General features: G+C 36.4%; 1 protein-coding gene across 8 annotated transcripts in view; it reads right to left on the bottom strand.

Moving 5' to 3' along the window:
* CPT1A (carnitine palmitoyltransferase 1A) overlaps positions 1-16,852 on the bottom strand; it is a 46,732-nt gene that overhangs the window by 14,789 nt on the left and 15,091 nt on the right. For 5 of the 8 annotated variants that reach the window (XM_082317838.1, XM_082317837.1, XM_082317840.1 and 2 more), the window contains 10 exons: positions 16,596-16,767; positions 13,203-13,304; positions 12,346-12,483; positions 11,381-11,458; positions 10,621-10,728; positions 9,457-9,544; positions 5,099-5,294; positions 3,774-3,962; positions 2,634-2,739; positions 792-908 (listed from right to left, as the gene is read on the bottom strand). In XM_082317838.1, the coding sequence (XP_082173964.1) occupies positions 792-908; positions 2,634-2,739; positions 3,774-3,962; positions 5,099-5,294; positions 9,457-9,544; positions 10,621-10,728; positions 11,381-11,458; positions 12,346-12,483; positions 13,203-13,304; positions 16,596-16,767 (1,294 nt within the window). Of the gene's footprint in view, positions 1-791; positions 909-2,633; positions 2,740-3,773; positions 3,963-5,098; positions 5,295-9,456; positions 9,545-10,620; positions 10,729-11,380; positions 11,459-12,345; positions 12,484-13,202; positions 13,305-15,651; positions 15,715-16,595; positions 16,768-16,852 lie in introns of those variants that run through there. The other 3 variants (XM_082317842.1, XM_082317844.1, XM_082317843.1) reach the window with 2 other exon arrangements.

Below are 16,852 nucleotides of genomic sequence, written 5' to 3'. Positions count from 1 at the left end.
TTGAGAGAACTGTTGAAAAAGTGAAAGTATTTTTAATTGATAAATAAGAAATGCTGCCTTTATGCACGTCAGGAACATCATTAAAACTCAAAAAGCTAATTAAAAAAAGTGTTAAGCCAATACACATCTAGAGTCCAAAAATTACACTTTAAAAAAAGCCACCAGCATTAAGACTGTTCAGATCACTAGAACATAAAAGAATGACCCACAGAGATAGAATGGCAATAGCTGTGTGGCTTCCAATCTGCCATATGTGCTTAATCAAACATATCACCAACCATTACCTTTTTATTCAAAATTAAAATCCAAATAGGTGATGGCAGTTTGTCTCGAACTTAGGCAAAAAAACAAACAAACAAACAAAAAAACAAAAATCAAACCTTATTAGACATGTATACAGAATTTTTAACACAAAACAGACAGCTAATCTCAAGGAACTATTACACAGGAGCATTTGTTGTGACAATAGTAATGAAACCTCAGCAACTTAAACTTCATTTTAATACAGTTACTATTTAAAATAGCTGGCCACTTATTTTTGACATGTTACCAAGTAAGGAAGTTTCTAGTAAAAGCTGGCGTTTCTTGGCCAGAATTTTTAAAGAGTGACGTTAAAACCCCCTGATATCTTTTTAAGTAAACTGAGTAATGTCCACATATGAAATACACATCTTACAGGACTCAAAGGAATTTAAAGCTGATTTATAGGGTTATCAGTAATTACTTAAATGCTTTGACTGCTCAGGAAAAGAGGAGCTTCTTCCTCAAACCACTAGCTGTTCTGTACTTACTTCTCCTGGAATTTCCCACTGTAGTTTGGTAGGAATAGGAATATTTTGATTGATATCTCCTTTGCAATGCCCATCTTCTGAATAGCCCAGTTCAAGATACTCAGTTGTCATTACATTCTGCAAAGAATGATACTTCTTCAGAATTGCAACACATTACATATTGCTGTGGAATTAGGATTTCATTGTGAAATCAATATAACCCATTTTCAGTACATAGTGAAATACAATATACAATCCATTTCCAAATACTGAAAACAGCTATAAGTGAAGTCCTCTTATTTTAAGGCATTTTTACTTGTGTCCTGAGTGGGAAGGATACCAGATATGCACAAACACCTATTCAATTACACTGGCGCATTTTGTTAGATGCTACTGAATTAAACAGAATGTTTCAATTAAAACCCACCTCAAACTTACTAGTAGTAAAAAAAAAAAAGTCAGTCTTAGAGTCTTAGATTTCACAACCTTTGTTCAATTTAGATTCTAGAGAATTTCTGCAAGTTTGTTATCTGTCAAAACTTGTTCATCAACAAACAGTTTATTTCAGAGTAAGTGCATATCCCTGCAAGAATTCAAAAATTTGCATCCCACTCAAAATCACAGTTTATTTTATATGTGCAGTAGAGCTGTTGGGTAGGGAAGTAGAATGTTTCTAAGATGAACAGTACAACTCGAACAACAGACAATATGGAATGAAATGCTCAATATGGAAAGAAAAATGCTCAATATGGAAAGAAAAAGCTTGACAAAAATCTATTGCATGTTCTACATATATATATTTCTAATCTCGTCTTTTAATTTAATTTTCTCACTTAGTGGTCAGAACATGCCAACTATGAAATAAAGCTTAATGCATTCTATTCTAAAAACAATCTATAAAGAGCTAACAACAGATAAATTTTTAGGAAATTAAATCCTACTTAGTTTATTTTAGTTGTCTTAATTCTTAGCAGAAAATGAACCAACTAATAGTAAGTACAGAGATATGAACTCAAGCACATAACATCATTCATTAAAAGAAAACAAAGTAACTCTTCCATTGAGCTAGTCTAAACCGCACTGTCAAGTCAATCTCAAATCAGTTTGGCCTTCTTTATTCCCTGGTTATATTCCCTGGTTATATTCCCTCCTATAATAAAACTAGGAAATTATTTGGGGCACCAGTCAGACCTGAGACCCATTTGCACAAATACATAATGAAATCAGAATTAGCTAATGTTTATGAAATAGTTTTGAGTGATTGAGTCATGTAACTGTTTATGGGTTTAAGCTTCAAAAAGAAAATAAATCAAATAGGATTTCAAGTAATAAACTAAGCGCATGATGAACAAATCTGACAAAAAGCGCTCCAATCATTGCAAATAAATACAAGAGATAATTTAAACAGCCTATCAGTCTGCAGCTCATCAAACAATAGCTGAGAGAAAAAGTTAAACTCTGTACCATTTCTTTAAATTTTGAAAGTAAGTGTTGGATTTTTATAGCGCCAGAAAGCTGAAGTGCTTCAGGAGCATGTATACACGCAAAATACAATGCCGTATCAAAGAGGCAACAATCTATTGATTTAGGATATTATAAACAAATTAGATAGGGAGCTATATCACTTTTCTGTGAAGACATCTATGCTCATTAAAATGCAATAAAGACCTTTAATTTAAAGGATAGCAACCTTTTAAGCAAGGGTTTTTTTTTTTTAAATTCTACAGTCACTGCAGACACAGGCCCATAATCACTCATCAGCAACATGAATGCAAGGGATTGAAAGTAACTGCTGATCTTCAGACTATTGCACAGACCATATCACATTATCTTCTGCATTAACTTTATGTAGTAAACACCTACCTCCCACAGGTGTCCAACAATAGGAGCATCTGCCCAAGAGTGCTCTGCATTCAGACCCATTCTGCCATTTTTGAATACTATAAGAGTGAATGCTTTATCAAACCACCTACAAAAGAAATTAAGATTTCCTTATGGTTTTGTACATTTCAAAAGCATTTTTATACTGTAACTTCAACTCTGAAAAATTCACATGCAAATGCACTAGGTCTTGGCTTTTTTTTTTAAATAATAGTTTATTTAAATAAGGAGACATAAATTTGAACCTCATGAGGTTCAACAAGGCCAAGTGCAAGGTCCTGCACCTAGGTCAGGGCAATCCCCAGCACCAACAGACTGGGGTATGAATGGATTGAGCAGCCCTGCAGAGAAGGACTTCAAGTACTGGTGGCTGAAAAATTGGACATGAGCCAGTAACATATGCTTGCAGCCCAGAAATTCAATCATATCCTGGGCTGCATAAGAAGCAGCACAGCCAGCAGGTCGAGGGGAGGTGATTCTCACCCTCTACTCTGCTCTTATGAGACCCCACCTGGAGTACTGCATCCAGCACTGGGGTTCCCAGTACAAGACACGGACCTGTTACAGAGGGTCCAGGGGAGGGCCATGAAAACGGTCAGAGGCTGGAATGCCTCTCCAATGAAGAAAAGCTGAGAAATGGGTTTGTTCAGTCTGGAGAAGAGAAGGTTCTGGGACACCTTCTTGCAGCCTTTCAATACTTGAAGAGGGCTTATAAGAAAGACTTTTTACCAGGGTCCATAGTGACAGGACAAGGCACAACAGTTATAAACTGAAAGAGGGTAGATTTAGATTTGTCATAAGGGAGAAGTTTTTTTTACAGTGAGGGTGGTGTGACACTGGAACAGGTTGCCCAGAGAAGTTGTGAATGCCCCATTATTGGAAGTGTTCAAAGTCAAAGTTCAAAGGCTGGACAGGACTTTGAGCAATCTGATGTAGTGAAATATGTCCCTGCCCATGGCACGAGGGGTGGACTAGATGATCTTTGAAGGACCCTTCCAACCCAAACCATTCTGTGACTCTATGAAATTTATCAGCTTCTAAGTCACTAATTCATATGTATCAGCCACACGAATTAGTGAAATTCTAAAAAAGAGAAGGTGTTTTCCACAGTCAATACAGTACCTGTCATAACATCTGCCATGCATTAAGGATTTTGCATATGCATCCAGTGACATCACTGGATCTTCTTTCCTGTACCCTTGCTCAATGTCATCCAATGTCACAAAAAATGCTGCTTTTTCAACAGCATCTAATGACTGTTTGTTCTTTCCACAGCTAAAATAAGTCTGTCGAGCTTTAGCCCATGGTACTCTGCAAAAAGAATTTGGTTTATATACAGATTACGTGAATTTGTCAATGTTTTGTCACCCTTAAAATCACTATGAGACATTCCTCCTACTTTTATCAAATTTTAAGCAACTAATTTCATTGCTTTTAAATGATATCAGCAGTGAAAAGTTCTGAAAATACACGTACAATGTAACCCTAGGAACCAATTCAACATTTCGCCACACATGTGCAAAGCTTAATCCTCAGAAATTCAACATTTCTGTGGCATGCAATATGCATACTATAGTTGATCTACGTTTATAACTGAACAAAAGAAAATATCTATTATATGGAAGAAGAAAAAAGTAATAATAATGAAAACAATCAACAGATATTAATATCCATTGTTCTAAAACCTATATCTAAGTCTGGACAATTGTCAATAAAAAGTTCCATGGTAAATACCTAAAACAGATCTGAAGTTAACGAAGTCCTGAACAATGTAATTTCTGTATGGTTGTGCCACGTTTAGTTATACATTTATGTGGTTTTCCCAATGGAAAAATATTTCAGTTTGTTTTAAAGCAGAAAAGGAGAAAAAGGAAGGACTCCTAGTAAGAAAGTATATTAAAATCCACAGCTCTTTTTCTCCCTTGTCCAGAAACAACTAGACAGATTGAACTAAGTTTGTCACAATTTAACCGAATTCAATGATCTTGCACTTAGAACCAACTGAGTACATACTGCTTTATTTTCTAGGTGCAAGTCATGAATATGGAGTAACAGTTACTGAATTCACATTCTCAATCTTAATTTTTTAAGATATTCTTTAAAATGCCAGTGAACCCCAGAGCAGATATAAAACTCAAGTAGTTCAATGTGTAATGCTGTAAAGCTTCCAATTATCACTCTTACAATAACCACAGTTAAACCAAACTTCTCCAGCTAAGTATAGGTAATCTGTATATAGGGTTGCCACTGCAAAATTACTTTTAACTCCACGTAGTTACAAATGACTGAAGAGCTGTTATATGTTAGCAATATACAAAACCAGTGATCAACTGATATAATCAACTGACTGCAGACTATTTTAAAATTCCAAAGCCAATATTCAATTATTATGTCTTGCAACTATTTTTAAATATTAAAATTAATTTAAAAAGTAATAACCACCATACCTGTCTCCTGCAGTAAGAGCTGCTAGTTTCTCTTCACCAGCCTGAGGCTCTGAATCATCGTCAAGAATTCTTTGCATCTGCTGTTCAATTTCTCGGGGTTTCAACAGTCTACCATCATGGTACAGCCACACTTTGAAGTAACGGCCCTTATGATACACAACAATGTGTTTGCTGTCTTTCACATGCTGGAGAGTATCTAGAATTGCAATCACTTATGTGAAAACAAAGCTGAAGCCTCGAAACACTAATGCACTAAATAACAATAAATGCCTACTGCATGCACGACCAGTTAGCCACAGCTTATTTAACAAACTAATAAATAGTGTGGAACAAACCGCTCCCCCATGTTATTTCAGCACAAAGATTCCTGCACGAAACAGTCAAATACCCAGATTTGATAATCATTTGCATATATAGCACCACCAGTTTCCCCACTGGAGGACAATATTAAGCAACTAAATCTGTATTTCTGTAACTGAAAAGTGAGCACTAGTAGCGTAGTCTGATTAAGCAGTCAGCAAAAGAACACACTAGATGAGTCTGAGGAAAGATGCTTTTAAACCATCTGCATTCAAGTGCTAGACAACTCACAGTACAATCTGTAGGGAGTCTTAAGAGAGCCCAAATTTAGTACCATAAGCTTTTGTTCACATTTATGCTGGCAGATGCAGAGTGAATACTCCATCTATGGCCAAAAAAGCGTAGTGTTAGGGAAGTCAGTGCAACAGAAACATAGACCACAAGTTTTTCCTCACTTTATTGTTTATGTAGCTTAATTGGGATAAGCCTGAACCTAGTCATGAAAGCATTGTATCAAACCACAAATGAAGGTTTCTACAGCAGCCAGGAGAAGCCCTCAATTAATGAAAACTGTTAATTGAATTCCTTCACTACTCCAAAGAACTGTTATATTCCCATGAATCTGAAAAGACCCATTACTGAGATGGTGAAGAAAGATGTCAAAAACGAGGGCTGAGCCTAAAAGTCATGATTATGAGAGATCTGAGAAACATTGTACCAGGAAAGAGTTCTATACTTTGGGTACTCTCAGCTATCCATAAAGTTTTGGTAGGTATGCTCCATCTACTGATCAGAAGCAATTTAATGTTAACCATGCCTTTGGCTATCCACTTTGCATTTCTGTCAAAGAGATGATGCCTGTGATAAAAATGCTAGGATTGGCAGAAGCATCACTCCAACTGTCAAGTACATCAATACAATTGGTTGTGAACAGAGGAGAAACACCACAGAGGGGGACAAGAAGAAGCAAAGCAATCAGCTAGTGAGGTAACTTTTTCTATAATCCCAACCTGAGTCAGGACACCCCCAGTATTTGTCTCATGTACATGATGTGTCCATACAAAAAAGACAACCTCTTGAGTGTAAAAAGCAAAAGTGAGATTATTAGTCATCTACATCAACACCTGATTTCACAACAGTTGTTGAGCCCTGACACCTTACTTATGGGCCTAAATACAGGTTTATGCACCTGGAGTACAGATTTGTTGTAATATGAAAAAAATCCTTTCCTTTTTCTTGCCAGTTCAAGAAGTCATTTATGTACATCTGAAGATGCATGTAACAAGCTGCATGGGTCTCCTATAAAAAAAAAAAAAACGGGAATGGAAAGACATAAAGGCTCTTCCCTGCTTAAAAGAAGCGGTTCACTCCATAGTGTGCTTTGTTAAAAGACATGAAGATTAAACAACTGCTCAGGTGATAAGATACAATGTTCATTAAGATTTTACCACCACTTAACATGAAGACATGCCACAGATTTTTTTTTTTTTTTTAAAATATGCTGCTCCATTAGGAACTGTAACGTAAAACACTTAAAATTGAAATCAGGGGGCAAGAAATTAAGCTACTCATGAAAATCTGCGAAAAATGTCTTTAACTCACTTATCCACATACAGAAAGGACAAAAGTTGTTTTTCCTTTAGAAAAATAGAAACAATGAAAAATTGAAAAAGTAAAATAGGAAATGTGAAATGCTTAGGAGGAAAATAAGGTAATTTTATGATGCTGACTGTACTTTAATTTGAAAGACTAAGCAGCAGAAACGGAGGAGAACCATTAAGATATACAGGATGTATTTTAATCAGGTGATAGAATAGGCCACTTCTACACTTCTGTGCAAAACTCATTTCAGACTAAGAGAACACCAAATCCAAAGCTAAACGAAAACACTTCATACCTTTTATTTTATTGAGGACAGAGAAGGGGCAAGGGTAGCACTTTCAGTACTTGAAGTATTCTAAATAACAATAGCTTATGCACTGCAGTTGTCTAATAGAGATTTTAAAACTTGCTAGTCTACTTAAGCTACTAGTTCATGATCGGGGAGTAACCACATCAAGGACATGTTTTTCTCCATTTTGCAGATAAAGGAAGCTGAGGCATAGCTGGGAAATAATTCCTCAATAATCTACCAAAGGCCAGCAGCAGAACTGGGAGTAAAATCCTTATCCAACACATGCATCTACTGCTTTATCCACTAGGCAATGCCACTTCCCCCCCTTATCCAACTTCATACAGTACAGCAAATGTCAGACCGCCAGCAGGGAAGAGTGGGCACATCCCTCTGTCTGTTTAGAAACAATGGTTTTTATTCTGTAGTTGAATGGGACTAACATGCTCAAAGGCAGCCTGAAACGTAAAAGCGAGTTTGAAATCTCAGAGAAAGTTAAAAAAAAAAAATATCCTATATTCAAGTAGGATATGCACATTCCCAATGGAGGTGACTAACCAATAACCCCTTGCATTCCAAATTCCTAGTGATTGTTCTCCGACTAATCATGACTGTCAGGCTAACTGCCAAATGCTTTATTTCATTCTGATGCTGCCACAACGATGCAGTGTTGGATAAACACATGAACACAGTTCTAAGACGCTCTTCAGCATATAACCAGATCAGAGAAATGTAGATATAGCTTAAGCTTTTGTGGAAAGCACAACAAAAGTCTCCACTCAAATCTGCCGTGAAATTATTAGTTTGCTTCTCAAAGAACGAGAAAAATGGATAGCAATGTTTTCTTCCACCTGTTGACTACAAATGTTAGTATTTCTAGATGCAATCTGCCTCCTTTTACAGTGACAAAACTCAGGGGAAAAGAACAACAAAAAAAACACTTTAATATTAAGATCATAAAAACCAGCTTGAGCCTGGAAAATTTAGGATAAGCTGATGGAGGTCTTTGGAGGCTACCTTGGGGAGAAACGCATGAGGAACCTTTAAGGATACATTACCTCTAGAAAAATAACACCATATGGAGAAGAATCAGCCTCAAGATCTTGGAGGACGTATTGACCATCAAAAAATACGGTATTTTTATGTTGAGATACAACCAACAATTTATCAAAGGTTCACCAATTACTAAAGTGAAATGCTTTTATGTCTATAGGCAGTGTTAATGAATGCATGCAATGAGAGCATATGTACACCTACAGTGAGAAAGCGTATATGAACTGTCACTTACAGATACAATTTTTTTTTTTTGACTGAGCTAACATGATTGCTTGTGATCATGTAAACATATCCTTAGTCTCCCACAATAAGCAGAAGTTGCAGGAACAGACTCATGTGAAAATGACTCTGCTGTAAGTCAAGAGGTACGCCCCTCTATTCAACATTAAAATGTGAAAACTTAATTACTTATAGCTTAGGGTAGTCAGACCATTGCTGGGGGTTAGGGCAGGAACTAACAAAACCCAGAGTATATATTTTCTTAATGTATTACAGAGAAAGTTTTAGACACAGTCCTTATTACAGGTGAGTTCACTTAGCTGATGTCTTACAGTGTATACAAAAGGTCAAGGTAACAGTGGCATTGAAAACCTTGACAGGACTAAGACTGTACCTGCCTCTAAACCAAGTAAACAACTAGTGTTGAACGTATGCTCATATTGAGAACGCATTGGGATGTTGTTGTGAATCATAAGCTGAAAGGAAAAAGGGAAAGTCAAGCAAGCAGAAGATTTTTAAATGGTTGAGATAAGAGAATACAACTTTTACAAAGATAAAAACATGGATATCAAAGAATCCTGAAAGAGTAAAATGGAGAAAAGTAAAGGTTATTTATAAATTAAAAAACACAGGGCAGACAACAGGTTCTTGAAGTTAGTTTTTAAGTAAAGGAAGAGACAAAAAAAGCACTGAAGAAGTTTCAAAATCACCCTAAAAGGAAAAACACCTATGCACTCTACAGCAATTAATTTCTTCCTGAGTATCAGAACACAGTATTGGTGTGTCCTTCTGTCTGTCAGATCCTTATCTGCAAAACCAGGATTTTAGCAGAAAATACCCCAAAAAATGAATTCCATTAAGATGTTTATTCTCCTTGGCTGGCCCTGCTTACCTGATTCCTCTCCTGGGATACGGGAGGTATTAAACATCCGTTCCCACTGAGCTGAGCAGAGTGGAACAGTAGATCCCATCAGAAGAATCTGTGCCAAAAAGGTACATTAAAATGTAATTTTGCATATACAATTAGCAAATTAAAAAGGAAAGAAAAAACAGGATCTGATTAAAGACAGGCTGTAGAACAGTAAGATTTATAATACATCAGCTCAGGGATTTCCCCCCCCCCCCCCCCCTTTTCATTGTCTTTCCTTGAACTACATGAGGAAGATTCCACTGACATTCCAGTAGCTGTATTTTTTTCCCTCCTACCAAAAGCTCACCCTTCAGGAAGGATGACTGAAGCTAGCTAGCATCTGAAAGCCAAAGAGCTCTCAATGGCTGGTCCGGATGCAAAACTTATACATGCAGCATGCATTACTCCTTAATTTCTTCTTTCAAAGCTATTTCTGGCTGTGTAGGAACAAAAGTTCACATTTCTCAGATTTGTAGTTACATACAACTAATCACATCCCTGCCATGACCTTCAACAAAAGTACTGAATTGTTTCCACAATATTTGTTCACTACAACACACAGCCACTGGACAGAACAGAAATTCAGAATGGGATTCACCTTGCCTGTCTTTGTTACCTAGAAATTAGTGCAACACAGGATTTTACCACCATCTATACTTAGGCTGCCACTGGCCCACTCTTGGCCTTGAGGTCCAGTCCTTTGTCCCAACCACCCCTTGTGCGCGCGCTACATGATACCACAGACTTTTCGGACTTCAGTGGCTGAGAAGTACCATTACATACCAATAACATCTGTTATACAGAATACATAACATATTATAGAGGTACAAACCTCTATTTTGTCTTTTGGGCAAATAGAATCATAGAATCATTTAGGCTGGAAAAGATCTTTGAGATCAAATACATACATTAATTTCAAATACTGCAATTAGTTGGCATGACAGAATCCTGCATTTTTGATACTTGGTAGTTTCTGCCCATGTGCAATTCAAGTGTTAACCAAGGTGTTTGGGACCACAAATTCAGTTACATCTTACATGTAGTTCTGACAATAATACATTCCTCTCCTCTCCCATTCCAAAAACTGGTCTATTTCTTACAGACTGTGCTAGAAAAAGATCAAAAGCCATTTAAACATATACATACTGGCTTGATTTCTTGTCTGTCCAGTTTTTTCCGATAGAGCAGGATGGCATGGATAACATTACCAGCTCTAGCTGCCTGCACAGTTGTGGGAGATAAATAAAGGAAGTCCTGTAAAGCACAGAAGAATCATAAGTTAACGATTACCAGACTACATTTAAAAAAAAAATACTGATAGTACTTCTCATCCACATTCTTAAAGTTTATTCTGGTCAATATAGAAAAGGCATTAAAACATATGAAGTGCACTAGCGCAGCGAGTTGATGACTTGAAATTAATTTCTTCAACAGTCACAGTCTCCTTAAACAGCATCAGTCCTAAAACATACATGATAGCTGTTAATCATCCCAGTAGAAATGACAATGCTACTTAAAACTTGAATCCAAGACCACCATATTTCCTCTTTTTGCTTTTAATTTTAGGGTCTTTTACAATTTTACTTCCTGTACAGACATTTGTGAGTATGAGTGCACACCTTGTTGAACTGTGTTACCCATGAAATTTTACATGGAGCTTTTGAAAGATTGCTTGCTGTAGTAAGCAGATATACTAAGGAGATGTGTTAATTTTATTATTATTATTAAGACAGCGCTGTACTTGAAGACATTGGCTGCAGGTAGGTAGAAAAGAAAAACTAGAAGAAAAACAAAGGTCACATACTCAGTGGCAATAGATTTCTAAGCAGAAAGATATCACGAAAATACCTGGCAGAAATTTTACAGTACTACTTCGACACATAAGGTGTTTATAGTATTTACCTACCATTGCAAAATAGTTACTATTAACCATAATCGGTCCACGTCCTCTAAGGTAGATATATTCTTCCCACCAATCACTAACCTATAGCAGGAAGGAAAACAAAAGCAGTAAAATCTCATAATTTCCACAGTTTGTGTCTTCTGTCTTAATGACTCCACATTCCATACAGAAGCAGGAAGGAAACTGCTAGCTTTCCCCCTACTTTGTCTTGTAAAAAAGACAAACAAAGCCTAATTTGTGTTAAACTTTAGGGAAAAGAGCAAAAAAGGGGTGAGAGAATTAAATTCAGTGGTAGCTCTCTGATAAGCTTCTGAAGAAGTTGTCATCTTCAGTTAATATTTAAAATGTATCAGATCTCCTGAATGTTTTGCAGCCTTTGTCAGGACACTAGCTCAGCTTAGGCTACGGGGTATAGCTAGATGTTAGACAATACATCAGGAAGGAATTATATTACAGTTCTCACTATGATGTTAGTGTCTGGGTTTTCTTTTTGGTAAAAAAAAAAAAAAAAAAAGCAGAACAAAACTAAAAAGTGCCCCCCCCCCCCCCCCACTTTTTGTTAAAATTTCTCTTCCATAGGCTTTAGCTGCTCTATACAAAAAAAGTTGTCCTAAATCACTCTTCTAAACTACCTGGGTAGCCAGGCCCATTGCTGAGTTATCAAGCTTAACAAGCAAATAAACAGATCTCAAAAGCAATCATAACAGCAAAAGCTAAATCACCTGCTCCAGAATAACAAACACAAAATAAGGATTCATTCTTTCAAGTTCCATTCACCACACTGTTTACCAAATCACAGATATTATTTTTGTGGAAATCAGGGGGTCTCTGATGCACTTTACAAAAATATTAGGCAGTTTCAATTGCCTTCTTTTACATTTAAGAAAGAATGAAAGCCAAAAAAAGGCAACAGGGAACAAATTAAGTTATGTCATTTGAACGACTGAGCCTCATATTTATCTACTCACATAGTTTGTGGCCCACCAGGATTTTAATTTCAAATACCACTGAAGCCTTGGTCCTAAATTAAATGCAAAATCTTTGGCAAGACCCTCCATTCTTCTGAATTCTTCATCATCCATAAGTGGCCGAACTGATTCCAGATACTAGAATACAGGAAAAGAATCAGCATGAGTACAGTAACTAATACATAGCTTCTCACCATTCCTACACAAATCATTTGAACAGTAGACAAAGATTATCCAGACTCAATTCATAAGGCTGCAAATACTATGTTGTTAAAATAAGAGTACATGCTCTTCTAAACATCTGTCTGCAAATGACAAAAATGAGATCTTTTTCCAGACATTTGTCAGCAAATCATAAGTGGAAGAGGTTACTTTTCTAAAGATACATTTTCCACTCAAAAGGGAAAGACGTACTGCTTCTTCATTATCAGGCAGACATATTTTCTAGTCTCTAAAAAATCAACCCTTCAGTTTCTGTGACATACTGTCCTAGTTACACACTTTGCTATAAGGTTTTGTGTCATAAAACACACATTTATGTGTTCAAGCTGTGGAAGATAACAAACCCAGTATGTTTTAAAAGCCCTGGAAACCACACTTTGTTGCATAGTCTTACATCAACAGACATCACATCATCCAATATGAAGTACACTGGCTTCAAATTGTCACCAGTTTCAGTGGTTTGTCATAGCCTTTATTTTAATTTCTATGCAGAAGTTTTAATCCATTACACCACATTAATACCACCATGCAATACTTTTATAAGACATGGCAAAAAAAAAAAAAAAACCAAACACAAGGGCATCTAAATATGGATTTGGTGTTACTGAAGAAAATTAATTAATGAACGTACTCACCCTATTGACTGTGTCTTTAACAGCTGGAACTGGCAATCGTGGTAAAGATGTCTGGAAACTGTATAACATGGGTTTACGTCCTGAGAAGAGTTTTACAAGTGCCTGAAGAAAAATAAAAAGGAAATACACACGTCAAATTATTAGGTTCAACAAAAGAAAAATGACAGAGAAATAAAGTGTAATGTACCTCATAGTTCTTTTCACTGGTAAATTATACTGTCCTAAATTTAGCAAACTATCATATTTATCACTCGTTCACAAATAAAAAAGGCAGTGACATAAACTAACTTCCTAAAGGTTAAACAGCATGTCAGTGGACGAGAAAGACGGTCATAGTCATTCCTGACTTCCCAGACAATCTTCTGGTCATCAGGCAATACTGTTGTTTATGAATGGCACACCTTCATCTCAACAGAAAATAAAGACAGAATTACTTAGTACTTCTTTTCTTCATACATTTCCCTCTCTAAGGATTAAAAAAGCAAGTCTACCAGTTGATCTTTTACTATATAGTAGATACGACAAAAATATCTATATTGTGCTTCCAAACAGGAATCATTACCAAGCCCATCACTCAGCTAAGGATCCTAGATAACTATAGCCACCTTTAAAAAAATTAATAATTATGATTTGAAATCATTATTTAATATTTTCCAAAGTTATAGCTCAGCATCAATAATAGTACTGATGTTACCGGGAGTTTCTTCAAGCATGAGTCTACCTCAGGTAGTCTGCTGCATGATTTGAACATACCAAATTGTGCAAGCATGCCAGTGTTATACTCAGTGCTTGTGTTACAAAAAAACAGCAACAAACAAAAAAGCCAGAGACAACAATTCCCATCTTAGCTTCAGATATTACAGCATCTCCTGTTTTCCATGGGAGACTGAAGACAGAAGCAGCATTTCTGGCTATGACTAATTCTCAACTGTGACACGGACTAGGCTGAACGTCTAGACCATGCAACTTCTAGGCTACACATGAAAGAATTTTGACATTATCACCCTATTTCAGCATGAAAGTAAGGTCAAGTATTACACCAACAATCCAGTGGAACCTTTATTGTCAAAATCCAATCTTGCTCCAATATCCTATACCGTATATTGTATAGAGGCCAATAGACTAAAGACAGAAAACAGAGGATGTCATTTCACTACTAAATTCCTAGAACTTAGGAACTTCTATCCCCCCACAACTGGCAAAACTACTTAGTAAAAAAAACCTCTACTATGTAGAGTTCCTCCCTGCCCCCCCCTCCAATTTCTTTGGGTAGCACAGCTAGAGGAGGTTGTTTCAGGCAGCACAAAACTATTAAGAATTGCAGAGTATTACCACCAAGAAAGACCTCTCTGCAAATGGATCTGTATCAAGGGTCATCAGATGTACCTGGATGCACCACAGTGATCAGCCTAATTAAATCTAGTTGTGCTTCATGACAAGATAAATTTGAAGCCAGGTGCGAAAAAAAACCTCAGCTTTTCATAAGAAAAATTTAATTCCATACTTGGAGACAACTTTATTGCAGAACTCTTAAGCCAGGAAAGGCTGAAATTATCTTCAGACAGAGAATACCTGCTCAACTGACAAAACCAAACATGTTTCACAGTATTTATCTCTTAAGTAGACTTGTAGCGGAGAATTTATAAGTTTGAGACCATTAAAGTGATCTGACAGACACATATAATTATATCTCTGATTTCATATGCAGACACAGCAAATAATCTCATTCTATCATGTGTTGCATCTGTTCACAGATTATTATTAAACTTATTTATTAAAACAGCAGCTAATACTTAGATTTTTCCCCTAATCCTGGTACAGGAAATTTGACTTTAGAAGATGAAATATGTTCATTGAAAGTGCCAGCAGACTTCCAACCAGCCTGAAAATCACTTTGTACTGTGACTGAAATCACATCTAAAGGTTTTTGATCTGCATGACTATTTGAACAGAAGACAGTACATTCACGACAGCATTTTTCATGCTGTTAATCAGCATGAAAAACAGCTAAGGAAAAAAAAAAAACCACAACAGGAAAACCCCTCCAGAAAATTACACAATATTAAAGGATAATAAAAATCTAGAAAGCTAAGGTAGTTGGTACTGTTTTACTAGGGAAACCAGTCTTCTCTTTTGCTAGGACTAGCTAAAGGAAGAATAAGGTATTAAAATAGAGCTTCATATTAAGTATAGACGAGACACTGTTGGGCATACACCTTTATAGTGTTCTCTATTTTAAAACATATATAACACACAACAAAATATATATGCAACATATATAATAGACAAATTTATGAATACAATATGCAACAAAGCATGGTAAGTAGGATTACAGTTCATACTGTTTAAGGTTGATAAGGCAATATTAACAGCTTTAAAATATCTATCTGGTAGGACATGCTGAAAACTCAGACAGCTACAGCTTCAAGCAATTGACAGAAAGCCTTACCATTCAGAGCCTGTACTGTACAAATTCGAGTCATGAGGCTCCTGATACCGCTTCCAGGAGAAGCTATCAATTAGAAATTTCATTTGTAACAGATGAACATTAAATTCTATTTTAGTGTACCATTCTGGATACCTGCTCTTGAACATATTTCATAACAAATTATGACACATTGTTAGTCTAACACACACCAGTTAATTTTTGAGGCCACAGAGACTAAGTTTATCATAGTAGGGCACTTAAGTTATTTCTATAACAATACTGGCAAAAGTGAGTTGAAACAACTGAATTCAAGTAACAAAAACCCACTTCATCTCTTGGAGCACCTATATGTACATTTCCTCACTTTGTGCCTATCGCATCCTTTAAGGATGCTTTTCCAAAGCACCACAATAATCAACAGGAGCCAGATCACTCTCATCTTATCCTTATGTGAAAATTGCATAACAAGCTACCTACCCTACACTTTTTCTCCAACTCATTTTGGAGGCATACCACTAAATCAATTGAAAGGGCATTCAATATTATTTTCTTCAAGCATAAGAAAAATTTTAGAATGGATGACAAGAAATCCTAACATTTCAACAAAGAATTAGGGCAGCACTTTTTGGGGAGGACAAGATTCTTCAGTGCTGCAGCCCGAGTTCTTTAAGCTGTACTTGCACATAGAGAAAAAGTAGGTATTTGAGTCACACAGTCCAAAGGTGTTGGCAAATTTAGAAATTATTCTTGCAGTGTTTACTCTTCCTTCTACAAGGCCATCCTGAATAGTTTAATTATAGCATCAGAAGGATGACAGTAATTAGTAGAAATATCTACCCAACAGCATCCTGTCCCATGACACAGAAAACACGAGAAAGGAACAACCTACAAAGTTTTCTCTTTTAGGGCTTTGAATACAGATCAGATAGAAGTTAAGATGAAACAGGAAGACAATATATCCTTACCATCCAAAACTTGGTGCCTGCAGAAAGTTTGCCATGTTCAGCGAACATCCAACCATGATAGGAAAGCAGCATTTTTAGAGAGTAGCGCATTGTGACAATAAGGGCAACCCAAAGTCCTGTGCCAAAAAGTATTCCACTCACGATATTCTGTGTTTGGTTTGACATATAGCCACTGTTTAAAACAAGAGCCAGCATGTACCAGTTAATGTCAGTTTAAGTTCTAAAGAGAACGTAATATTGCAAACATAAGTCTGATG

Source organism: Platalea leucorodia (assembly GCF_965183815.1).
Source record: "Platalea leucorodia genome assembly, chromosome: 7".
Taxonomy (NCBI): domain Eukaryota; kingdom Metazoa; phylum Chordata; class Aves; order Pelecaniformes; family Threskiornithidae; genus Platalea; species Platalea leucorodia.
Note: the sequence above shows the minus strand (reverse complement) of the source record. Positions and strands in the feature narration are given on the sequence as shown.